The sequence below is a fragment of the Hemiscyllium ocellatum genome, chromosome 17 (assembly GCF_020745735.1).
Source record: "Hemiscyllium ocellatum isolate sHemOce1 chromosome 17, sHemOce1.pat.X.cur, whole genome shotgun sequence".
Taxonomy (NCBI): Eukaryota; Metazoa; Chordata; class Chondrichthyes; order Orectolobiformes; family Hemiscylliidae; genus Hemiscyllium; species Hemiscyllium ocellatum.
In genome coordinates, this window is record NC_083417.1 from 46486224 (window position 1) to 46514057 (window position 27834).

Genomic DNA, 27834 nt, shown 5'->3' on the forward strand with positions numbered 1-27834 from the left:
CAAAAGATTTTGTTTACCAGATTTTTTAAAATCTACAAATGTACATCAATCTCACACACTAACATCTATTTACTGCTGAGCTTTAGTGTACAATCTACATTGTCTGACGTAGTTGAATACTCAGCAGGGAACCTTTCATCTCTCAATATGCAAACTTATCATTTAAGTGAATTAAAAGGAATGCACTTTGACTTAATTGCCTGTTTCAGTCTTTAGATGAAATGGTAATTTCTGTGCAGCTGATTAGGTGTATTCTGAATGGGTTCCTGAATTTGCCTTAATCTATGGTCAGGTGGTCATCTGAATATCATTTTAGGTTAGTATTTGATCGCTCCAAAAATCAGAGTCCACAAAGGACCTTGGATATGAAAATCAGGAGATAGCAGTTGAATAATAGTCCATGTTTATCATTATTGTAACATCATCTCTGACTTAAATGTACTTCCATGCTTCATGCGTGTTTACCATTCTCAGTATTGCTAAGTAAGTAATCTCTACTGTTTTATGCAGATTTGTTGGGATGCTGGCAGTGGGAAAGATATTGTAATTTTGATTTGTTTTGAGCATCAGGAGTGGAAATGTCACATGAGTATAATTCTAAGCCTACTAAAATGAATAAGTTTCAGTCAAAGATGTGGGTAGTGAGTTTTGAGAAGATTTGTAGCTTAGTTTGACGTTCTGGATGTATGTTTGCTCGCTGAGCTGGAAGGTGTGGGTGTCAGAGTTGTTAGAAATGTCAGTGCCAGTAAGATGTAATGCAAAGTGAGGTGTGGCAGTGTTGGAGGAAGTGCACACAGATGACAAGGGAATAATGATCTCACAACTTTGTGTCCTGTACAGTTCAACATACACAACATTGTTTATGTAATGTTCTTTCCCTTTTAAAAGGTATAATGCAGATCTGTTCATCAGATGCTCCGATTTCTTCCCACAGTCCAAAGATGTGCAGGTTAGGTGGATTGGCCATGCTAAATTGCTCATACTGTCCAGGATGTGTAGGCTAGGTGGGTTAGCCATGGGAAATGCAGAGTTATGGGTGGGAGAGGTGGGATGTTTTTTGTAGGATCGATGGGCTGAATGGCATGCTTCCACACTATAGGGATTCTGTGATTCTATGAAATGTCCTTGCATTATCTAGTGAATGTGTCTATATGTTACACTATATGTTTAGTGATCTACCTCAATTCTCTACACACCATTTTTCTTGAACTTTCCTTTTGCGAAGGTAATGATTTATCAATGGTGCATTTTCGAAAAGGCTCCTTCAGTTGCAACTCTGTTTGAGAACCTGGTCAGTCACTGTTGGCATGCAATTTAACAATGCTCATGCTAAGTTTGATTTTTGTCCTCCTCTAATGTCAACTTTCAAATTAAGCTACTATTTAGTAGTCACTAAGAGGTATACTATTTATTGGTGTTGTGGTTCTGTTCGCCGAGCTGGGAATTTGTGTTGCAGACATTTCGTCCCCTGTCTAGGTGACATCCTCAGTGCTTGGGAGCCTCCTGTGAACCGCTTCTGTGATCTTTCCTCCGCCATTTGTAGTGGTTTGAATCTGCCGCTTCCGGTTGTCAGTTCACACACGCAGATGATAAGCAACATGAATTCCACTCGGACAACACTACTATTTATAGGACAAGCCAAACAGAGAACAGCCAGGGAATTCCTAGAGGCATGGCACTCATTCACAGATTCAATCAATAAGCACATCGACCTGGACCCAATATACCGACCACAGCAACGGACAGCTGGAACTGACAACCGGAAGCGGCAGATTCAAACCACTACAAATGGCGGAGGAAAGATCACAGAAGCGCTTCACAGGAGGCTCCCAAGCACTGAGGATGTCACCTAGACAGGGGACAAAACATCTGCAATACAAATTCCCAGCTCGGCGAACAGAACCACAACAATGAGCACCTGAGCTACAAATCCTCTCTCAAACTTTGAATTGTTTATTGGTTGATATATTTCTCCTGATCTCCTTAACTTCAAGTGCTAATTTCTTTTTCTATAGTACAAATAATTGTGATTATCTACTCTCATTTCCAAAAATCAGGATTACTTTTAATGCTTTCCCTTTGCGGTTGTTTAATAGCCAGGCGATTGTGAATGAGGTGTCCAGTCTGTGATCTGTGGTTACATATAATTGAAGTAGATAGACAATGTACATAATCAAACAGTTCTTTGGGTGATAAACTGATGCTGAAAGGGTTGACACCAATATGGTCAAATGACATGAAAGATAACCTGTTACTAAGTACGTTATTTAATTAATGTTTTCTTTATTTTTAAATGACTTTCTAGGTGCTGCATGACCATGTCTGCATGAATTAAGTGGATTGAAAGTGACATGTAGTGGATTAGTCGTTGAACAGTTTAAGACTTATAACTGCCACTGCAGAACGGCTGAAGTCAGCTTACTGGAGCAGACTGTTGATTACTGTCGTGTAGTAGATGCAACAGGATGACTGATCCCATCATGGATTTTTTGGATGATGCCAATTTGTTTGGTGGAGGATTGGAAGGCTTGGCAGATGATGGCTTTTCACAAGCAGGACCAGTTTCATTGGTTGATGAGCTAAACCTAAGTGCAGATTTTGAACCTTTGCAGGTTGAGCCATTGCATCATGTATCCGAGACACCGACATCAGAAAAAATTAACTTTGAACAGTTACAGACATTCGATTCACTGAAACTTCATTCAGAGAATCAGCCATTTAACTTGGTGGGCGGTGGTGCTGAGACTAGTGTCCTTTCCCCACATTCCCAGTTTCATTGTTCACCAGACCATCAGCAAAATCAGACAAATGGGCTATTCCCTTCTGCCAATAATGATAGTAGTGGCCAGTCATTCGTAGATGGCAGCCCAATGTGGGGCCACCAAAGCCCTATTTCAAATCAGAATGGATCACCATTCCATACCTTGCAAGCACATTCACAGTCCATTCAGCCAATGACCCCCTTCCTCACGCATCATGATTTTGGTCTGCATCAGTCTAGTCCACAGCAGCAGCAGCAGCAACAACCTGCATCAGTGCAGCCCCAACAGAATATGAATCATTTCACTACAGGTCAGAAAGTTCTAAATCGTGGCAATCAGTTCATGGGTGCCCACAGTTCGGCTTCATCTCATATGACTCCTTTGAGCCAACCGACCACAACTGTAAGTTCATCTACTCAACAACATTCTGCTTCAGTGCAGCAGTTTAACCAACCAACTACAGCTCTGTCCATGAATGCAGTGCATCCTGTGCGATTCACCAGTAGTGCTAATCTCACTCGTGTACATCAGAATGTGAACTTCTCAAACTCATCACGAGAAATGACTCCGTGTTCTGCTAATTCAAATCAGTTTACTCCTCCGTATTCCTACCCGAGTAGCAACCTAGCTAATGGCAACAATTTGACATCTGCTGCAATCCTTTCAACTCATCAGGTAACCCAGGCTATGACTTGCTTCCCTGGGAGTGACGCATTCACAGTGGCAGCAGGGACCAACCAAGAACCAGTTCAACATATGCTCAGTCCCAACAGTCCTGCGAAACAAAAGGTTCTCCAGCCTATACATTCTGTAAACACTCAGGGAAACTTCAGTCCTTCAAGTATGCCCTCTGTTCAAACTGGCGTGCCAATAACAAGCAGTCCTGCTTCTCGGGTGAGACTTTCTAACACATCCGTTCAAAGGAAACCAACGGACCTTTCAGCTCTTCAGGGAAATCCACTTCCACATTCTCAGACACATTCGTTGACCAGGATGAATACAAATGATTTTCAGGGGCAGCTGTCAGCAAAGTTTGGCAGTTCAGGCCTTGGCCAAAGGAATTCATCCCCTATTTTAAGACCAGCGGCTTCACGGCAGTTACAGCAGCATCCAAACAAGCAACAGAAAATGGGGAACCAACAACAAATGCATCAAGAGCCTGCTACCATCAGTCACACACTATCTCAACATTGGCAACCGTCAATAACTAGCCAGCATCGGCAGATGAAGGGGTCCATGCAGTTGACTTTGCAACGGCAGGTTTGTGCCTAAATTCTTAAGAGATTGCATCCCAATAATTCTGATATCATGACCACTTAGGCAATTCTGAATGTTTCCGTGAGTTGAGCTACTTGTTGTTCTTCACTTTTGAATGCTATTTTCATCTGTCTTTCTGTGCTAGAATTATAGTTGTCAAAAGAAAATTTCTGCAAACATTTAGATAAAAACCAAAGTAAAATTTTGCTGGAGTAGAGCATCTCATGGTGCACCTTGTTAAATGGATGAGTTTCTACTCCGTTAGGTTATAATTTTATTTCTGTCTATGATGTTTCTGGAATCATGAGCTGAGGACAGTGGAGTTTTCAAAACCTGAACAAAGGGACAAATTATTTCTTTTATCGATACATGTAATGGATTTAGAAATGTACAGAAATCCTGAGGAGAAGGGAGAATTGGATTGAGTGAATGTGATGTTAAATCAGAAACAGAATGAAATAGCTGGAATGTGGGAAGAAAGACAAACTGAAAATTGGTATAAAAAAAAGACCAAGGAACATTGTAAAATCAAATGTCAAAATTAAATAATTAAAATGTTAAAAATCATCAATTTATATCTTGAAGGAATAAAACTCCATAGTTCTAGTTTTCTGTGCAAGAGTTTGGTTTGCAGTGTTAATGATGGTCATATCATTTTTTTAAAAATGTGCGACTAATTAGTAGAATGACTTTCTGTGGTGAAACTAGTATACAAGTGTAAAATTGCAGCATGGCATAAGAATCTGAGTAGTGGAGAGATTTTATTTTATTTTCGTTAGGCCAATGGCCCAATTTGATGAGCAACTTTTACCAGTTTGAAATTCACACAGGATTTCTTTGGTGTTACAATTTGACAGTCATATTGAGACTTTAAGCAAGCTGTGTTTAGATGCTGGTGTTTTTCATCAAAATCAGACCATAAAGTTAAGTGATGACACAAAACAACAAATAAATGGGAGAAAATGGGGAGACTGCATTTTAGACTTTTGAATTCCTAACATCAATGGAGCTGTTTGTTTTATGACTTTGGTCTCACTGAATGAATGAAAAGTGGTGCACTCTCATTGCAATAAAATAAATCTATAAATAGATATAGATGGGTTCAGTGAATGGACCAAAATTTGGCAGAAGTAGTTGAAGTGAGTAAATGAGAGGTTATCTGGTTTGGTCGGAGGAATAGAAAGGCAACTTATTACCAAAAGGGAGAAACTTCAGAGTGCTTCAGTGCAGAGAGATCTGGGTATCCTCATGCGTAAATCACAGAAAAACCAGTACGCAGGTATAGCAGGTAAATAGAATTTTGGCATTTATTACTGAGGAATAGAGTGTAAAAATTGGCAAGTTTTGCTTTAATTGTACTTCTGCTGTCAGACAGCACCCTGAGTATTGCATAAAGTTTTAACTCCTTTAGTTGAGGAGGGATGTAGTTACTTCGAAGGATGTTCACTAGATTTGATTCTAGTGATGAAAGATTTGTCTTATGAAGAGAAATAGAGCAGTTTAGGCTTGTACTGTCTGTAGTGTAGAAGAATGAGAGGTCATCTAATTAAGGTATATAAGATGCTAATTGAGGATTGACAAAGTAGATATAGATAGGATGTTTCCTCATTTGGTACAATCTAAAATGAGAGTAAATTTGAGGTGGAGATGGACAGATTTTTAATAAGAGAGACCTAGGAGTTCAGGTACATAGTTCTTTGAAAGTTGTGTCACAGGTAGACAGGGTGGTAAAGAAGACTTTTGGCACGCTTATCTTCATTGTTCAAACCATCGAGTAGAGGAGTTGGAATGTTATGTTGCAATTGTACAGGATGTTGGTGAGGCACCTTTTGGAATCTCTGTACAGTTCTTGTCGCCCTAACATAGAAAGCATATTAGTAATCTGGAGAGTGTGGAGAAAAGATTTACAAGGATGTTACCAGGCCTGCAAGGTTTGAGTTATAAGGAGAGGCTGAATAAGTGAGGACGTCTTTTGTTGAAGCATTGGATGTTGAGGGCTGACCCTTAAGAGGTTTATAAAATCACGAGGGTTATAGATAATGTGAATAACAAAGGTCTTTTCCCCTAGAATGGGGGAGTTCAAAACTAGGGGCATATTTTTAAGGTGAGGGGAGAAAGTTTTAAAAGGGATGTGGAGCAACCTTTTCACACAAGTGGTGTGTATGTGCAATGAACTGCCATAGGAAGTGTATGATGTAGGTACAGTTACAATATTTAAAAGACATTTGGAAAGGTTTAGGACATATGGCTCTAAAGCGAGATGAGTTGGATCAAACAGTCTATTTCTATTGTGTGTTTCTATGACAAATTGAGTTGAAGGGTTATGTGGGCAGGCAAATGGAGTTAAGATCAGCCATGATTGTATTGAATAGTGGAATAGGCTTGAGGGGCTAAATTGACTGCTCCTGCTCCTCGTTCTTATGCTCTTCCGTACAGTTGATAACTGTTCATTTAAAGCTAGAAAATTTAAATTTAACTTGCTGATGATTGATTTAACAGATTTATTTGTAATTAAGGCATTCAGTATCAAATTGTGTAATCCACTTGATTGAAAGGTGACACACTATTTGAAATACAGTAAAATTGAAATGTGGCATCTGTTTTTAACGGTTTGTTCAACTAATCAAGGTTTTTAAGTGTTTTTCAATACTTTTCAAATATGTGCATAATCAGTTGTATTGATAAGTCTGTACCAAGCAAGGCTGAGAGATGGTGTTGGCTGCCAGTGTTGTTGTGAAGTATTGTAACTGTTGAACTCTTATTGTGTTTGACTAATTGTGTTACCCCTCTTTGCGGTATGATGCTATCTTTGTATTACTAGCATTCACACAATTTTCTCACCAGCTTGTGATTGATCAATTGATATGCTATATGATATTAGTTGGAAACCAAGTTTGAATTTTTAAATCTTGAGCTAAGGGGCCGACAGAGCTAGGGTTAGATTTGCAAATAAAATCTGCAAGATGAGACAGGTTAAGCTATCAGTGAAATATGTATAACTTGAGCATCCCTATGAATATAAATTCCTGATTCCTCTTGTCGAGATTTGAGTTTGATGTGCTCTACAATGATTAGCAATCCAATAGCTGTACCGATATTTAAAATTTATGTGCGACTTTGATATTGAATTTTTTGTCCAAGCTTCTTGTTGTGTGTGTTGGGGACTGCACCTTTTCTTTTACAGTTTTCTGTTGCTCGCATGTTAATATAAATATTCCCAACCAAAGATGCCAAGCAAATGTCCATTCACAAGTCTTCATCCCAATCTCATGAACTGCTTCTTCTCTCCTATGATTTTATTCTGTTTCAATTCCAACATTCTCAAGTTAAAAAATTTAATGATTTATTTATCCCAGATCTACTTCATTCAGTAACTTTTTCAAGTGAATTGACTTCAAGTCTAGTAAAATAGTAAATGGCATTTTACATTTTTTTTGGTTGATTGCTTATAGAGAGAAATCTCCAGACATGTGTTTATCTCTTTATGCTGCATAGCCACCTTTTTTCAGAATTCTTTCTTGGCTTTACTCAGCTGTGTCACATTCAGGACAATGTCATCCTACTACCAATGAATAGGAGAACAAACTTTACGGATAACAAATGGAAACATGTCTTATCAAGTTTGGAATTCCAACAGTGTGCTGATTCCAACACCGTGTAAGAAACCTCTGCATTTTTGTTTTCAGAATAAGTTATTATGAAAATTGTGGAGAAGGATGGATATTTGCAAATTGCAACTGCCAAGTGAGATTTATAAAAGAAACTCTTAAGTTAAACTTTGAATAATGCTGAAATATATTTACAGGATTGATTTCTGCAACCTGACTGATCAAAGGTAGTTTAAGACATGCAAATGTATCCTGTTATGTTTTATGATGGGAGTATTAAAGTTAAGCAGCCATGTTTTGGAAAAGGAAAATTGACTGGAACTGAATAATGTGCAGCACTTGCTATTAAAAGTGTGCATGCAGTTTTTTTCATTTAATCATGTTGATATGGTTGTTGCTGGCTAAGCCAACATTTATTGCCCAGCTCTAATAGCCCTAAGAAGATGGTGCTGACCTACCTGGAACCACTGTATGAATTGGGGTGCAGGTACACCCACAGTCCTGTTCGGCTGGAAGTTCCAGGATTTTGATCCTGTTACAGTGAGGGTATGAGCTAGAACGTGAGGTTTTTTTTAGGAGAACTTCTAGGTGGTGGTGTTCTGTTGTCTTTATTCTTCTAGGTGGTAGAGATTATAGGTTTGGTAGTTGCTGCTTTAAGACCCTGCGTAAGTTGCTGCAGAACATTTTATAGATGGTATACATTGTTGCTACTATGCATCAGTAGTGAAGGGAGTGAATACTGAAGATGATTGATTGGTACCCCCCTCAATGACCAATGACCAATCAGTTATTTTGGACAGGCTTTGAGGAGACAGGAGGTGATTACTTGGTGTCAAATTCCTAGTCTCTGACATACTCTGTAGCCACAGCATTTGTATAGCTTGTCCAGTTCAGTTTCTGGTTAGTGGTAACTCCTAGAATGTTATTAATGTGGGATTCAACAATAATAATACTGTTGAACTCCAAGGAGTTACAGCTAGATTCTCATTTATTTAGTGGTCATTGCCTGGCACATATGTCTGATGAAATCAGGCTTGAGTGTGACATCCTAAGCTGTCAAATAACCAGGAAATATTCCCTCTCTAGTCAATGTGTTTGCCTGACGGGTGAGCAGTGACAAATAAACAGTTTGCCAAGTGATATATTGTAATAAAAGTAAATTGGAAACTTGTTTGAAGTATAGATGTTGCCAGTTGTAATTTTTCTACATATGCCCTCGATTTTGTTTTTGCAATTTTAACATTTTAAAAAATCACAATTTTACTACTTTCTTTTGAATACAGGTAGAGCATCACTTGGCATTGGTCTCACTTCTTTGCCAGTAAGATCAATGTTAACGTTGTCCAGTTGTCAGTGTTTTTTTATCAAACAAATTCTGCATTCTGTCCAGAAATAACTATAGAAATGGAATACATTTGAAGCCTGATAAGTTCATGGATGAGTTGGACCAAAGGTTCTGATTTCATGCTGTATAACTCTGACTTTATGCTTATTTTTCACAAGGAATCCGAGGTTTGATTTAAGGTTATAATCTGTACTGATCATAGTTTGCACAACAGAATTCAGTTGGTAAATTACTTTAATAGAATCAGTTGAAGTGCTAAACAGAACGTTTTAGTTTCAATGAATTTAAATAATTAAAGCAATTTAACGAAATCCAATTTTACCTAAAATCTTGTGTCTTATCAACTCTAACATGATTTGTTTTGCAGATCTATAATTCTGCTACTAGGATAAAGGGGTTGATTTTAATTGGAATGTGGGGGGCAAGCACATTTCCTGTGATTTGACCAACGCAGCTGTCACTTTAGAAATCTCAAAGAAAAGTTTCCCACGGATTGATGTTTGGCTTGGTGCAAAGGATATTTATTATTGGTTGTGTTTTTGGATTTGGATTTTGTTTTCTCGCTGAATCACTCAGTGTCACACATTAACCCTTGCTGATGTCCAATAGTCAGCCACTGAAATGTGCAGAAGTGGTATGTTGTAATTTTTCTCTTTCCGTAACTCCCCACACCCCCCCCCCAAAAAAAATTATTTCTGCTCCACAGAGGCCTAGCTAAATACTGAGCATGTTTATCCTCATTGTATGTGCTACACAATGGTATCCCTAATTTTCAAGTGGTACATTATGCTAAAATCAAGGATTAAGTGGCACTTACACAGCAATAACCAGCTCTGCAACTGTCCCTGTTGGTTCTACCAGAATTGTCCGATACAAATCTCATAGAGCCTTAGTCTGAAACTAGATAAAATGAGGTATGACTACCCTTGACATCAGCACAATATTTGACAGCAACCATGTTGCCATAATAACTATCAAGTCATGATCACATATTTCTGTTTGTGCTTTCAACTCGGTTAGAGACAAAAATGCTGCAGATGCTGGAATTCAAAGTAGGCAGCAGACTGGAAGAACACAGCAAGCCAGGCAGCATCAGGAGGTGGAGAAGTCAACATTTCGGGTGTAACCCTTCTTCAGGACTGGGGGTGGGTGTAGCGAGAGTTGCCGGTAAAGGGTGTGGCAGGGCCAGGGTAGTGAAGTGAGACTAGGTGAACACAAGTAGAGGGTAAGACCTGATTGCTCATTGGGCGGAATGAATCTGATTGGTGGAAGGGAGAGGGAGGGGCTGGGAAGGGATTCCGGGAATAGGAAGGGAGGTTATTTTGCCTGTCAATAACACCACATCTTCTGCCTGGATAGCCTACAGTCTGGAGGACTCGACATTGAATTCTCCAATTTCAAATAACCTCCCTTTCCCATCCCCTGACTCCCTTCCCAGCATCCCCCACCCTCCCGTCCACTCCTCCCCGCCACTAACTGGATTTGTTCCTCCCATTGACCAACCATGTTGTACCCTCTACTTGTCTTCACCTATCCCCACTTCACTACCCTGCCCTCACCACACCCTTCATCTGCAGCTGTCCTTATACCCACTCCCAGTCCTGAAGAAGGATTGCACCCAAAACATCAACTTCTCTATCTCCTGATGCTGTCTGGCTTGCTGTGTCCCGCCTCCTGCTTGTCTACTGTACTTTCAACTCCTCCGTCATATTATGAATATTGTGCATGTTTAAGTTGAGAGCTTTGGCTTTTTTTAAGCCATTATTATCTGTTCTAGTTCCAGTTTCTGCTGCACTCTTCTGCTTATAGTCATGCGTTCTGTCGCACTTTGACCTGGTGGGGAGGAGGAGAAGTTGGGGTTTAGGGAAGAGTGCGTCGAATAGATGGAATCCAGGGGGAGACAGCAAAGAAGAAACAGACACAGGGACTGCTGATGGTAAGCTGGACAGAGAGAAATGCTGAATGGGCACTTAGAGGAAGTGTGAATAGTTGAAAAGTAGTTGGCTGTGCTGGGAGCAGTGTATCCAGAACAGGATTTGGAGGCAGGAATGGGTAGTGAACCTGAGGGAGGGTGTTCATCCTTTAAAATTGTTAAACTTGGTTGAGTCCTGAAGGCTGTAAGGTACCAAGGCAGATGATGAGGTATTGTTCCTTCATCTTGTATTGATCTTCACTGGAACAGTGCAGCAGGCCTGAGATGGAACTGTTGGCATGGGAACATGATGGTATGTTGCCTTGGCAGGCAACTTCAAGCTCAGGGTCATGTTTACGGACAGAACAGTGTGTTGTGCAAAGCAGTCAACCTGTCTATATTTTCTCTCCCCAGAGTAGAGGTGACCATATTGTGAGCAGCAATGACAATAGACTAGATTGAATGAAATGTAGGTAAAACTGCTCCTTCACCAGAAAAGTGTGTCTGGGGCCTTGAATAGTAAGGAGTGAGGAGACCTGTATTGTACCTTCTGTGAATGCCTGGGAAAGAGTTGTGAGCAGGTGTTGGGAGTGGAGGATGAGTGAACCTGGTTAGAGGGGACAATCTCTGCCGAATTCTGACAAGGAAGAGAAAGGGAATATGAGCCTGGTGTTGGAATATCTCTCGAGATGGCTAACATGACTGCTTATGATTCTTTGGATGCAGAGGCAGGTGGAGCGGAAAGTGAGGGCATGGGATCCCCATCTTTATTATGAGCAGGAATGATTGGCATGAGAGCAAAAGTGCAGGAATGGAGTCAGACATGCTGAGGGCCCTATCAACCATGGTAGAGAATCCTTGCTTGAAGAAAAAGGTGGACATGTCGGAGTTAAACACCAACCCACCCACCCACCCACCAGCAGAAAGGTGGCATCATCTGAGGTGATGCAACAGACTGGAGAATGGCATGGAATCCTTACAGGAAGCAGGGTATGATGGTGGATTGTCAAGATAGTTGTGGGAGTTGGTGGGTTTGTTGTAGATATCAATGGCCAGCCTATCCCCAGAAATGAAAACCTATGTCAAGGACGGAGTTAGAGATGGATTAGATGAATGTGAGAGAAGGATGGAAATTGAAATCCTTACGATTCTGCTGTTTAATTTCACACTGAGTTGCTTCCAATCTCTCAGTTGAATCTCTTTTCCAGTCCTACCTATATGGTTGGCTACTTGGGCCATGACTACTCGATCCTTTTCTTCCAACTCCAAGTTCCTTTCCAACCCAGAAGAGATGTACTGAACCCTGACACCAGATAGGCCACACAGTTTTTGGGACACTCCATCTTTGCAGGAGAACATTATCTATTCAACTAATAGTGCTGCCCCCCACTACTACTATGGTTTTCTCCTCTTGTCCCACTTGCCACATTCTTTTGCTTAGGTTGCTTATCTTACCTGCACCCTATGCCTTTTATCCCCAATGGAAGCAAGAGTCCCATCCCTATTGGACAAGAGCATTGGCTCAGGTTCCTCCAAAGCTAAATTCTGTATCCCAATCCTTTGTCTCACTCTCAGGCAGACCCTCTTGTCTGAGACCATGGACCGTATTTAATGCAATTAATCTAAGGATTGTGTCTGTGGTCAGGTAATTGTTTCCTTCCCTGATGTATTGCAGTATCTGCAGCTCAGACTCCACCTCATCAACCCTGGACCAATTTTCCTCGAGCATCCATCTACTGCAAACGTGGTGACCATGAATTGTATCAGTGTCTACCAGATGTAACATGTTGCTTGCCAAAACGGTCTCTAATCTATTAAATTAACTAGTTTTAACATTAAATATTTTAAGTGCATTTCCTAACTGTATTCTTTAGCTCCCGTATCATCATCTGAATTTAACTACTTGGTCAATCAAAAGAGAATCGGAAGAAATACCTACCAATCACCTATCTATTTTTCTATGCCTTCACACTTTGGCTCTGACAGGTGGCAATAGGTTGAAGGAGCTCTCTGTTAGTTTACAATCTCCCACTGCTGCTCTTCTAAAGCGTATCTCTCTCAATCTGCTGCAAGTAGGCTGACTTGCTGCATGCTTCACCCTAAGTCCAAGCTGTTTGTATTCCTGATCTGGTAGTGATGACAGAGGATATTGATGAATTCTCCTAATTCTGGTCAAAGTTCTTTTGGCGGTTGGTTTTCATGAATGCAATGGCTTAGCAGTTAGCAGTTTTATGTTTCTTGGCTGTTTGCAAAGTAGTTTTAATCCGTTTGTCTTGTTCTGAATTTTGAGGATTTTTGCATTTCTTTTGGAGCTGGTGGAAGAGATTGAATGTTTGATTCATACAATTTATAAGCCCAGTATTTTATTTGATCAAAAAACAATGGAAGGAATGCAGATGCTGGAAATCAGAAAGAAAACCAAATTGCTGAAAAAAACTCTGCAGGTCTGGCAGCATCTGTGGAGAGAAAGTGGAGTTTCACATTCAGTGACCTTCAGAACTGATGACCCTTCTTCAGATCTTTGATCAGTTGTCAGACAGGCCCTTTTCAGTTTCCTCTTCAACTTTTACCACTATGAGTGACTGTGCATTCAATTGCTTAGGTCCTAAAATTCTGGAGTTCCCTTCCTAAATTAGTCCACCTTTCCTTCTCATCATTTCAAGACTCTACTTGAAATCCACATATTTGTCTGATTTGTGATTTCTCCAAATACCACCACATCTCAGTTGGTATTTTTTTTTATTGATTGACTCTACGAAACAACTTTGGGATTTTGTTTTTTGCTATGTAGATCAGGGATCAGAATCTTTTATGAAGTCTCTGCATAAGATTTTTTAAGGAATTATTCTTTATTGTCAGGAACTATATTTTCATTCTCATTATCTGTTTTATTCGACAATGTATTCATGTAGTTACACTACTTTGTGTTAACATATAAGGTATTTGTACTCTGGCAGAAGAAAAATTAAGAGTTAATCAATATCCTACATTATCTTTACTCCTGTAAAGCTATAAGAAACAAGGAAGGTATTTGTTTGTTCAAGCACTGTATTTAACTTGGCACAAGACAACAGGCAGAAGTAAACAACAATTTTATTTTTTAAAAAGTTGTTTTTTTTTAAAAAAAGCCACCATCCTAAATATGCTTTCTGTGAACTGGTGAAGTCACAGCTAAGCATGCTTGTCTGTAATCCGGTCACTCCACTCCAAGTAATTTGCAATATGTTAGGAACAGAATTGTAAAACTTACGTAATTACATAAAGCTAGCCAGTATTAAACTATTCAATTGAGTTTGTTTATTACAACAGTATACACTCTATTTTCTCCCCTATGTAGTAACTCCTGAAACCCTGCAGCTTTGTGCTAGAACTGCATGTTCATTTGTAGGGATTAATTATCTTAGTGACTTCAAGTTTTCCTTGTTTTCAGTTAGATATATATTTCACTGATGAAACTGCTCTCACCACTTTGTGCCTTTTGGGCTCTCCTCTCCTGGCTCAGCAGCCTACATCACCCACACTCTTAACAAAATTATTGCCATGAATAATTATTTCTGAAAATGCTTTTTTTTATATTTTAAATGTGATGACAGCAACCTCTTTGTGTACATGACTTTGCTTCCTGTTCACATTCTGTCGCATTTTTGTATCAGCTTTTTTAAACTTAAATTTCTCTGCCCATATTTATTAAGGAAACTACTGCCAAAACTTCTATGTTCTAACCACATCCATGCAGCGGTGCAGCTTTAGGTCCCCCAATTGTACTGTAGAGAAACACCTGTTTTTCAAAAGCTCGCAAAACTGACCATTATTTTACAATTCAGTTATAGTAGCAAATCAAAGCTTTGTATAAAAATGAAGACAATAGAAATACAGAAGTTCATGGCAAATTTGATGGAGAAATCTAGCCTCATCTCACTATTACAGACTCCATAGAGATTTGTAAATCTAAAAAGAAAATGACATGTCAAGATATCACATTTTAAAAGTTTTACTGAGAAGATAATAGCATTTATTCAATTTTATCTTTGTAGGCAACTTGTATTTTGAACTAGATAGAGGGGCGGCCTCTTTTTATACTTATTGCATGTTTCATAAGCATTCCACAGTTGCTCCCAGCCTCCGTTGCGTTTCCATATCCTCTTTTCTTCGAATTGTAACATTGAATAACAGCCCCTAAGCATTTAGTTTTTAGGGTGTTTCTTAAGTCCATTAATTAATGTTCCAGTTAATTAATGCAGAATGAATCTCCCAGAATCTTTGCAAGATACCAGGATACATTACTTCAAGTAAGGACCATCTCTCTCCCACATCTCTAGTTGTATCATACAGAACTAGCCATAATATTGATTTTGGGAAATGTGTGGCCTGATTTCCAAAAATAGTTTCCTTAGTCCTATTTCCTATGGCAATGTGAAAAACATTTTATTCAATATTTCTACCTGGATATAAATTTAGTTGTTCTATTTCCTACTCTCTTTCATCTTAACATTAATTGGACAGTTCCATACCATAACATTTTACAACCAGTATCTTCAACCCCTTGCTGGGACTTTGGGTAGATTCTGGAGTCTCTCATTGTGATCTCAGGTACTTCTGTCTTTGTCTCCAAGTATAAATACCTTGCATCTTCTTCCGAGTAAGATAAGCTAAATAGTCCCTTGTACCCTAACCATAAAACCTCCAAAGTTTATTTTTTGACAGACCTCACATTTCTGTATGATATGGAATTGAAAAACAATCTCCTATTAATTGTCATATTATTAAACAGTAAAGTATTAAGTTATCCAGACACCCAAATTCAGCAGGTAGAATACACCAAAGCTGAAAAATAAATAATAAAAAACTAAAATAATCCCAGTTCATTCAAAAATAACTCATAATTCCATGCAAACTCCACATAATATCCAGTGGATATCCTTGAGTATGTTCATATCCTTTGTGATTTGATTGCAACTGCACGTAGTACTCTAATTATGGGCTAGCTATACATTACTAGTATGAATTCTCCGGTTTTATATTTTGTGTCTTGCTTTTGTTTACCTGTTTTACTTTCAAGGATCTGTGCCCATGGACCTCAATGCCCCCCTGTTTCTCTAGGTTACACCTGTGTACAGTAAATACCTGCTGTTCATAGGGATTCATTCCTTAACAATCTTCTTTTTTTGCAAACAGTGATCACAGAAGACTTTGCATGCTCATTTATTTTAATTTTTTTTCTTTGCAAGTGTAGATAAGCGAAGTTTGGACTCGCAGTGAGGTGAAAGGTGTACTATAAATTTAAAGAGGAGAAGCAAAATCACAAAAAGCAAACATATAGTTGGCGGGGATTCAATGTATCCATGTATAATTTAAGACTGTAAAATAGGGAATAACTTGTTTGTGCATCATGTGCTAAATATCTCCTGCCTTCTGATCCTGCTTCATGTACTGTAGAATCTATTATTGTTCATTCCAGAAATTGATAGTTATGATACCTCTAGGAAATCCAAATCTGAGGTGTAGTGGACAGTGAAGAGTGTTACCTCCGATTACAACCGGATCTTAACCAGATGGGCCAATGGGCTGAGAAGTGGCAGATGGAGTTTATTTCAGATAAATGCGAGGTGCTGCATTTTGGGAAACCTAAATCTTAGCAGGACTTAGACATTTAACGGTAAGGTCCTAGGGAGTGTTGCTGAACAAAGAGACCTTGGAGTGCAGGCTCATAGCTCCTTGAAAGTGGAGTTGCAGGTAGATAGGATAGTGATGAAGGCGTTTGGTATGCTTTCCTTTATTGGTCAGAGTATTCAGTACAGGAGTTGGGAGATCATGTTGCGGCTGTACAGGACATTGGTTAGGCCACTGTTGGAATAATGCGTGCAATTCTGGTTTCCTTCTTATCGGAAAGATGTTGTGAAACTTGAAAGGGTTCAGAAAAGATTTACAAGGATGTTGCCAGGGTTGGAGGATCTGAGCTACAGGGAAAGGCTGAACAGGCTGGGGCTGTTTTCCTGGAGCGTCGGAGGCTGAGTGGTGACCTTATGGAGGTTTACAAAATTATGAGGGACATGGATAGGGTAAATAGGCAAAGTCTTCTCCCTGGGGTCGGGAAGCCCAGAACTAGAGGGCATAGGTTTAGCGTGAGAGGGGAAAGATATAAAAGGGAACTACGGGGCAACTTTTTCACACACAGGGTGGTAAGTGTATGGAATGAGGTGCCAGAGGAAGTGGTGGAGGCTGGTACAATTGCAACATTTAAGAGGCATTTGGATGGGTATTTGAATAGAAAGGGTTTGGAGGGATATGAGCCGGGTGCTGACAGGTGGGACTAGATTGGGTTGGGATATCTGGTTGGCGTGGATGGGTTGGACCAAAGGGTCTGTTTCCATGCTGTACATCTCTATAAGTGAGTAGAATGATGGTACTTCTGCTAATATTAGAGATATTTTTAACCTACCTGTTCAGCCATGTTCCAACATATCTCTGAAGCAGTTCATACTTAAATGTAGTCTTTTTGGCCTGGGGTTTGGGCCACTTAACCGCAAGAGCCCCCTGCTGACATACTTTGACTGCAGGTATAGTTTCTCTCATGCAGATCTGAGCAATATTTGTCATGGATGACACTTATTTATAAATGGGATCAATGATAGTTTATGCACTTTTTAACAAGTAATTATCTATGGGGTGGCTATGAGAAGAACAAGAAGGGATTATGTTATTTTGCTTTGGCCTTCAAGTTCCTGTTATAGCCTCCAAACATTAGGCATATTTAGGAAATCAGAGGAGGCATAATTGAGGCTTTTATGGTGTTAAGGGGGTAGAATACGATCTAATTAGATTGACTGGCTACGGTGTTTTTTTAAGAGAACTTGGTGAGTTTTTAATGAAGTGGAAAGTAAAAATATAAATGTTTTATTGAAGGATAAGTAAATTTATGGTCAAAGATTTTGGCCTAATTCAAAATGCAGTTGGACACAAGTTGAGTGAATTTGCATTATGAAGGATTGCCAATTATTCTTGAATGTCTCTTCATATGTCTTTTATATTCTGTACAATGTTTGTACAATTCTTTGAACATAGTGAAAAAGTATTTTTTTACATTGGGTTAATGTACAGGATCTCATTGTTAAAACTATCATGTGTGGGTTTAATTGCAGGGCAACCTCTAACAAGCTGGCGCAGGTTTTGAGATTTTTGCCCAGAATTGTCTCTGCCTGTCCAGTTCACCACTTAATGAAATGCATCAATGCAAATAGTGGTGATTTTGACAGACAGCCCACCACAGAGAAACCAATTCCTGAATTGTCAATGTTCTGTATGGATAGCAACAGTTTAATGTGTGCCTGAATCTACAAATACTGCTTGTCTGTTTAAAAAGTAGAGTAGCTGCAGCTATGTTAGGATGTCCAAAACTTAGAAGAGAGATTCCTGCCTCTATGGCCTTTGCAGACTATTATCAAATTAAAGTGCTTCTTTTTTAAGAAACAGGCTTCTCAGCATCAATGAGACTTTGAAATTATGCTACATTCATTTTTTACATTCACTTGTGGGATGTTTTGATTTTGGCTAGAAGTCATTGCCCATCTTAGTTTCCCATTACAAGATGGTCATAAGCTGCTGCCTTGAACTGCTGCAGTCCATGTATTGTGCTGTGTATCGGATATTCTTTTAATCTTATTCTCACAATACAGGGTCACTTAATTGCTTATTTTAAACTTTTGCCTTGTGTTAGTGATGGTCTCATTGTCAATGAAGTGAGGAGTAGTATTCTTTCAATTTCTTTTCAAACCAAGATCATGTGAGTGATAAAAATGCAATTTGTAGAGTTGGGTTACCTGATGAATTATCTTTATATTTCCATCATCTCAACTGTTGAAGCTGGCATTATCTCTATTAGGAGCAGTGCATTCATTTAAGAATATAGCCACATTACTAACATCTGTGTATACCTAATAAGATAGAAGCCAAATATTAGAATCTGTTTCAAAGAAAATATGATGACCAGGACTAGGTTTTACTACCTCAATTTATGTAACAGGTAAACAATTAGTTGCAGACTATCACTTGATGAATTCTGGACTTGCTTTTTGTGTATATATTAGCAGATGGTGGAGGTGACTGGCATATTCTAGTTTCCTTTTACTACAGTGCTGATGTTGTGATGGACCAACCTGTCTATAGCAATTAATCGGAAAGGAAAGATGTCTCATTTTGTTGAATTAATGTGTAAGGTCATATTTGTTCCTGTTGACTTGGGAAATTGCCCAGATCTACACTGGAAGTATTTTCTAGGGATAGTAAGAAGGACAGTCATTTACTGTTCTTCCAGTACAGCAGTTACTTTTGATTACTTGTGTGGGATTGGGCTAAAATATGGTTTTGCAAATATTTCTATGAGATGGTGTCTAGAGCATCCATCTTATGGCACAAATTCAAAATTAATTGACTCAGCCAATTTAGGATTTCAAAGCTGAAATATTCACTGTTTCAGACAGCTCCTTCATCTGACAGCATTGCCATCTAGCACCAATGTCTGCTTGAGTAGGTAAATAAAAATGAGCCTGACCCAGTTCAGAAAGTGTGTGTTTGTTTGACTTTTGACTATGTGATACATAAAGTGAATTGCCTGCATTTGATTTTGTGGCAGAATTATTCCTTTGGCTCAACCTGAAGAATGAACTATAATGAAAGCAAATGCTGATTTTAAAATAACTATATATCCGTGCCTGGTGCTGGTGCAAAATTAGCTCAGTCCTTCCAGTTGTATCTTGTATCATGTATTGTTAGCAAAATCAGTATGCTGGGTGTAGTGGGGAGAAGACATTTTACAAAATCCTTAGATTTTTTTTAACCCAGTATGAAATTGCCAAAATATGAGCAATAGGGCACATTGAAGCAAACTTGAGTGTGGAACCAAATTAAAACCCTTAAATTGATTGGCGAAGAATAATCCTCACTCAGGTCAGTTTAATCATGTATCCTAACTGCCCATAATGAGGAAGGCAGGACACATCATCTCAGACCCATCTTTGTTTATGCTACCTGCTTGTTGATATTTTAGAAAAACTAATTTGATTTTTGAGGTGTGGATATGTTGGGTGTAATGCAGTTGCTCTGCCTGCATTGTTGCATTCTAACGACCAATATAATTTTAATATTGTTTATGATCATGTTTTAAACAGCATTTTTTAAAACCGATATTTGTTCTGGGTAGTGCGAGATGTGTGTGTTAACTTTAGAATGATGCTTGTTGGCATGTTGCCAAGATTGAAATAAAAGTGGCGCCCTATCTTGTCTGCTCCAGTATATTCTAGAAGCATCTGTTCCACATTCATGAAGCAGACATCTGGTTGCAGCTTTCTTGCAATTCATTTACTGCACATCAAACCTGTTATATTATTCCACATAGAAAAATACTCATCTTATTTTGAGAGGTTAAAGTTATATCTGTTGGCCACAAACATGTTTGCCTTGCTGGAAACAAACTTTCACAGTGATTTGTGAGAATCTGTTTCATAAATCTACTGTCCAGTTAAACGCTCAAAGTTATTTTTTCAGAATGTGCATTAATACCTTTCTTTAGATCAGTGTGAATTTATTTTTTCAGGAAAAACATTGGTAATGTTACTATGAAAGAAAAGTCTTATGCAGCACTTTTTTGAGCTGTTCTCCTATTTTCCATACCTCTACACAGAAATACGGTTTCATCGACAGCATGTCTTTCTGCTTGTAAACGACTTAGTCCTCTGTGTATGGTTCTTAAAATGTTGTAATGCTAATAGGCTCAGTTGTATTTTTCATGCTACAGTCATACCTGTGATACAGCTTTGAAGCTGGTATGTGTTTTTCACGGAGAGATATGTGTTGTATTTACTTTCAGCCCTGCACCACTCCATTCAGACAAAGTTGAATTCTACTCGTTTGAATCGTGGTGATGTTTTCATTTGAGGAAATAATCAACAACACTGTTGTCTTGTAATTAATGTTAAAAAGACAGTTGTTGACTTGGTTTTTTTTAAGATTTAAAATTAATTAAAAAAACATGATTTTGCGCTAGTTATTCTGTTCAAAGCTCAGATGTTTGAAACAACCTGTGAGGTGATATGTCTCTGAAATTCTAGCAATCCTTACATAAACATGTTGGAGAATAAACTGTTTATGAGCCATCCTCCAGCATTTTCTATATTCAGTGAGATCATAACTGATCTGCAATATTACTGGACCCACCTTTACCCAAAGTGCCTTAATGCCTTTGGTTAACAGGAATCTATCAATGACCGGTCTTAAACATAAAAAACAGCTGCCATTTGCAGAAGATTTTTTCCAAACTTCTTCCTTTTGAATGTAGAAATCGTTACCTATTTCCCCCTACCCCCCTCCAAGGATCCAATTCTTCTAATTTTTAGGGTATAATTACCTAGTCTTGGATTTCTCCAACAAGTAGAAATAGTTTCTGTTCCTCTATCTTTTGCCTTCCTTTAAACGTTGTGATACTGCGTTCTATTCATTCTTTGTCCATCTAGATTCTAGGAAATAGAAACCTAATTTGAATAATCTTGCCTCGAAGCTTATCCCTAAGAGTCAGATATCATAATGATCTCTTCTACGTAACCTGATGTGAGATGTCAGAACTGCTAGTCACTCTCCAGGTTGTAATTTTCATTCTACTTTACTAATATGGCTCAAATTCATATGTTGTAGGCTAAGTGGTCTATAAAGGTGAACGTAATATCCAATAATGTCATGGAGCTAACAAGAATGAAGCTATACCTCTGAAATGTACTCAGCAGGGCATGTGAAATTTATAATAACTTGCATATGCCATTGATATCAAGTACTGTAGAACTAAAACATTTGACACTTTGAAATAAACTGCTGAAGAGAATGATACCCTGGTCTACCTTTTCCAACTTTAGTTAGAACTGAATCTATAGAATCCCTGTAGTTTGGAAGTAGGCCATTCAATCCATCAAGTCCACCCTGTCCTTCTGACAAGCATCCCACCCACACCCACTCCATCTCTGTAACCCTGCATTTCCCATGACTAATCTACCTAGGCTACACAACTCTGCACACTACGTGCAATTTTGGCATGGCCAGTTCATCTAACCTGCACATCTGTGGACTTTGGGAGGAAACTGGAGCACACAGAGGAAACCCAGGCAGACATGGAGAGAATGTGCAAATTCCACACTGACGGTTGCCCAAGGCTGGAATCGAACCATTTAGTTACTGTGCTATCCACTTGATATGTTACCTGAAGCAATAGTTTTACCTGTGATTTTAGTTGTGGTTTAGCTTAAACAACTAAGGCTGTCAGCTTGAGCTCCCTAAGGAAAGTCTTGTGTACTTCCTCATAGCTGATTGTCAAGCGACAATATTTTTCCTTGGGTATCCACCCAAGATACTGCCATTATGCTCCAGGGCAGTCTTTTCCTCTGTTTATTCCCTGGTTAAGTAGCCCATTTATTTTCTTCACTCTCAATTACCGACTAACAAGTTTCTGACTCAGCCCTGTAGTTGAGACCATTGACTTGAGGCAGTGCACATTTGCCTGTTTTAGTCATTATATGTACTGTTCTTTCAATGTTACACTCCCCATGATAAGCCTGTTACCAACATTCCAGTTTAATTTTGCATTAATTTATTTCTCAGTAAAATACAAAAATTTTAAATTCTGGAAGCCTACAAGTTATCTTTTATTGTGAGAGAGAGAGAGCTCTTGGGGACAGTTTTATTTCAATGTCATGAATCCTGCAATGTTTGAACAATCTGCATTAAATAAGATGTTTGATTTGTATTTGGAAATGGTTGAACACAAGTGAAATCCTGACAAAGAACTTTGTGCTTTCACAAGCTGTTTCATTACTTGGGAGTTGATAAACATGAGTGAACTGAGATTTGAACCTGTGGTTTTGGTTCATTTCTTTGACTGAGTTGCAATATCTGATTTGTGCATGGAGAAACTGGCAAGGGCATGCAAGTCCTGGGCTGCCTCCACCACCAAATTCTAGCCACCCAACGCGTGGAGGAAGAATACCTCATCTTCCGTCTTGGGACCCTCCAACCACATGGGATCAATGTCGATTTAACCAGTTACCTCATCTCCCCTCGGGGCCCCCCCCCTCCAAATCCCAGATCCAACCCTCCAACTCGAGACCGCCTTCTTGAACTGCCCTACCTGTCTATCTTCCTTCCCACCTATCCGCTCCACCCTCCACTCCGACCTATCGCCATCATCCCCACCTTCATCTACCTATTGCATTCCTAGCTATCTCTCAGCCCCCTTGCAGCTCCCCCCACGTTCCCTGATGAAGAGCTTCTGCTTGAAATATTGACTGTCCTCCTCTGATGCTGCTTGACAGGCTGTGCTTTTCCAGCACCACACTTTTTGACTCTGATCTGCAGCCCTCACTTTCTCCTTAGTATGCTACACAGAAGTGAAGGTTTACTGAATGAGGCCACAGTTGCTCTCTACAGTGTCAGAAAGGTGTATGAAAGCAATCAATAATCTGCTATGACTTGAGCGACATTGCTGAAGTTGCTTTTGTTACAGTCAAATTTCTGTTTTTACGCTAGGAATAAAGATTCTGCAACTACTGTAGTATTTTGCAGCAAATCTGTACCAGTGCCAGCAGTAGACCTCCTTATGTCACTTCTCCTTATCGAAGCCTCTGATGTTTGCCTGGAACTTTGTCTTCAATTGGCATTTAGATACAGAAAGAGCTTTTACATTGTTACTTGCCCATTTCTTTTAGATCAGTAATTTGCTGTCTGGTGTGCATAGTACATGCTAATTATGTAAAATAGAATGGAAGCAACAGGTCATTGTTGTATTATGGAGCTTGTACTGGAGAGAGTTTAAATTTCTGACTTGCAGGTTGTCTTTTAACCGTTAGATAACTTTGTCTGTTTACTACATTATACTGTTTACTCTTGTCACTGTCAGGCTGAATCTACTGTCTGAGGTGATGTATGTAGTAGATGCCAAATGAATGGCATTGATTGCTTTAATTTTGACCAGAATAGTGTATTTTGTGATGATCTTCCATATAGATTTAATATCTCAATAGTGGGAGTTGCTGGTTAGCCTGCAATTAAAATATTATGGGCTCCACAGTGTCTTAGAACTTGTTTGATTTGGCTAGGTTTGATGGTTGGTAACGGCAATGTGCTATCTGAATGGGTTTTATGGTGCTTCCCATTCTTTTGTAAGTCCATGTATTTCAATATTTTTACAATGAGGTGAAAAGTAAACATATAAATGTATTATTGAAGGACAGGTAAATTTACAGTAGAAAATTTTGGCACTATTCAAAATGCAATTGGACACGAAGTTGGTAGAATTAATATTATGAAGGGTTTCTAATTTAGCCACGAATGTCTATTCTCAAGTTTTTTTGGTATTCTGTTTAATGTTTGCATAATTCTTTGTAAAAAAACTTTTCTTTATGTTAATTGGGTTAATGCATAGGGTCTATCATTAAAACTGTCATGTGAGAGTTTAATTGAGTGAAATCTGACAGACTGGAGCAAGTTGAGATTTCTTTGCCTGGAATTGTCTCTCTAGACATGCAGGAGGCTGGAAAAACACAGCAAGCCAGGCAGCATCAGGAGGTGGAGAAGTCGATGTTTCAGGTGTAACCCTTCTTCAGGACTAGGGGTGGGCGTAGGGGGAGCTGTAGATGAAGGGGTGGCGAGGCAGGGTAGTGAAGTGGGGATAGGTGAATTTAGGTAGAGTGTACAACCAGGTTGGTCAGTGGGAGGAATGAATCCAGTTGGTGGCAGGGAGGGGCTGGGAAGGGAGTCGGAGGATGGGAAGGGAGATTATTTGAAATTGGAGGACTCAATGTTGAGTCCTGTGGGCTCTAGGCTGCCCCAGCAGAAGATTGTCTTGTTCCTCCAATTTGCAGTTTGGTTCGTTGTGGCAATGGAGGCAGCCAAGGATGGTCATGCCTGAAAGGGAGTGGGAAGGAGAACTAAAATGGGCAGTGATTGGGAGGTCACGTCAATCCCTGCAGGCCCAGCTGAGATGTTCAGCGAACTGTTCCCAACTTTTGATTCCAGCATCTGCAGTTTCTTTTTGTCTCTCACCAGAATTGTCTCTGCCCATCCAATTCACCAATTCATAAAATGCATCAGTGCAAATTGTGATAATGCTGGTCTTTTGATGAACGAGTTTGGACATATTGTGCTGTGAACATGAGCAATAAGTACCAGTTTTCAATTCAACACTTGGTACTAGCATTTCTTCCACTGAGATGTTTCAGAAGCATCCCTTTAAATTAGTGTTGAATTCATTAATCTACAGTGTGTGGCATAGTATGGAGAAGATATAATTTGATCTCTTTAAATCTGTAATTGTTTGTAAAGATTTCTTTGGTTCCAGTGTTCACTGAATTCCAAGGGAACTTGTTTCCAGTTATTAATTTTAATCTTTGCTGGAAATTCATAAAACAGCAACCAAAATTTAATAGGAAACTTGGATTGAAACTTGACATTTTTAGAATGCTGGGTTGAACTGCTTCTGGTGTGTTAAATAAGGTCCATTTGAAGGTTTTGATATCAATTGCTAAACTGACAATTGACCAATGCTCCAACAGTTTCAAAATACGTTTTTTTCAGCTTTGGTGATGATGCAAGATGTCTTGCTGTAGAGCGGTATGACCGTGTGTCCTTGTCTTAAGGAAACCCCTGTAAGATCATCACTTGAAGAGATTACAATTTTTAAAAAGTCATCTGAATGTGTTCTGCCTTTTTTCTTGTGCACTGCCCATTTATTTACAAACTAAATTTCCATTTAATATTTACTGGTGGAAATAAATCATTTCATAGTATAATGGCATGAAATTAGTCCATAGAGTTTACTTATCTGCTGTTAACAGAATGGGAAATCATTCTGGGTTTCTTTTGGTATTGGTGAAAGGAGTGGCTGTAAAGCCAATGCCACTGTATTTCTTCCGAATAGCTTGGGTCCTCCGGCTCCCTCTGTATCAACAATTTTTTTTGTAGCTTTGCACTTACCACACCTATCTTCATAGACGTAGAAACCTTTTCTTGAAGGAAAATACTTCATCCAATATGCCAAAATTTTATGTTTTCAGTTGCACAAGACTTGTATACCTATTGTAGTAAGACTTCATTCAAAGTTGTCATTTTTAATTTTGTTCTGCTTTAACATTAAGTTAATGGACTCTGTTATCACTGACCTCCATTGAGTGCTTAAAATCAATTTGAATGTCATCTCCTGAGTGACCTGTTTGGCTGCTTCCCTACATTTGATTTGTGGCCTTTCTATTTCTCTGACCTCTGAGGAGTGGTCTCTCCCCATTCTTGACCTCCCAGTTGTGGCTCTTGCCCCCTCCTAACTCACCCATATGCAGGATTCCTCTCCTAGATTTGTATTTCCACTCGATCCAAATTCAATCAAAAACTGGACTTCTGATGTCATTGAAGAGTGAGTTGTGATTTTGTAGTGCTGGGGCTTGTATAATTTAGGTCTTTGTTAAAAATGATTTTTTTTAAAGCTGCTCCTGTCTCACTGCTGTGCTTCCAAATTGTCATTCATGGTGAGTGTTGAGGAGAGAGAAGTGGTGAATAGGAGCATTTAAAAAGAATGCATTGTAAAAGCCTCAGCTCTTCCGAACCATTGGTTCCTGTACTTCAGTGTCATTGTTGCAAATGACTAAGACAGGCTAGGTCTGGCAATGTCACAGGGATGGAAATAGGCAGTCTGAGTAATGAAATGAATGAATCTGGAAATTGACCTCTAGGTGAAACTTGACACCAAGGTTATGAGCAAATTGGCTTCATCTCAGACTTTTAAAGGGATAGAGTTGGTCGCTCAAGAATGGGGTTTGGAGTGGCGATTAAAAATAATAAATTCAGTCTTTCCAATGTTTAATTGGACGACATCCCCTGTTGTTCAGTTATCAGTGTGTTTATCTGCCATATATCTGGTGCAGTGAAACTGGGTGGTGTTATTAGATGTCATTGAGGGACACATGTAAATAAGAAATAGACATAAGACATATCCTTGCAGGACACCAGAAGTAACTGTACTGGAAACTTAAACACCAATTCTGCTGTACGTTTTGGTCGTTCCAAATCCTTCTCTCCTTTGTCTACTTCCTATTCAATATTCATTATTTTTGCCCACTGTCCTCGGGGGTGCTTGCATTTTTCTGTGTACGTTGATAGTTTTAAGTGGAGGAAGAAATTGTATTTCTGTGTCGAGATGGACAGTATCGCACTTGTAAACAGACACAAATTGCCCCACTTTAGTGAAGTGGATTGACCAGGAGGAGGATGGTAATTGCAATAGCATTGCTTGTCATTCAGGTGGGCTCAGCAGCATGAAGAGCTGTATTCTGGGAACGCAGTACATGGCCTGCCACTCTGGTTACTGATTCTGACCGGACGGATCTCCGAAGGTTTCATCGCATGACTTATCTCTGACCACCCGTCTGGTCAAACAGCTTTCCCCTTCCCCTGCTACTATCGCTAATATTTTTACAGCTAACTAAAGAAAATATTTATTTAAGATGAAAAATAAATAATTTTTAATTTTCCAAAAACTTCGCACCCAATATGCAAGTGATGAATCCTAAATTACTGAAAACTTCATAACAATTCTGGGAGGTTGGAACCCAACTCAATACTTTGTCATTGTTTAAAATGTTTGTCAAGCCTAGTTCTAAACTCTTCACTGACCGCATCTGAAATGTGTGAAGCTGTGACAGATTTTAAAATAACTTGCAATCATATTTGGCATAAGTAATTGCAAATTTCGAAAACAAAACTTTTGTAATGCAGTGCAATGGAGCAAATCCGACAGACTAATCACTGATGTTCAGTAAACGATGCCTGTGGATTTCTGTTTGTTCATAGAAAACATTTGTAACACTAAAATTTTAAACAATAAATGGCAGAGTCTAACCAGTTGGATTGTGACATCCTCAGTATTGC

General features: G+C 39.1%; 1 protein-coding gene across 3 annotated transcripts in view; it reads left to right on the forward strand.

Annotated features, from left to right (window-relative positions):
- chd9 (chromodomain helicase DNA binding protein 9) overlaps window positions 1-27834 on the forward strand; it is a 250190-nt gene that overhangs the window by 61318 nt on the left and 161038 nt on the right. For all 3 annotated transcript variants that reach the window (XM_060838133.1, XM_060838131.1, XM_060838132.1), the window contains exon 2: window positions 2306-4022. In XM_060838133.1, the coding sequence (XP_060694116.1) occupies window positions 2466-4022 (1557 nt within the window). In that variant the 5' untranslated portion in view covers window positions 2306-2465. The remainder of the gene's footprint in view (window positions 1-2305; window positions 4023-27834) is intronic.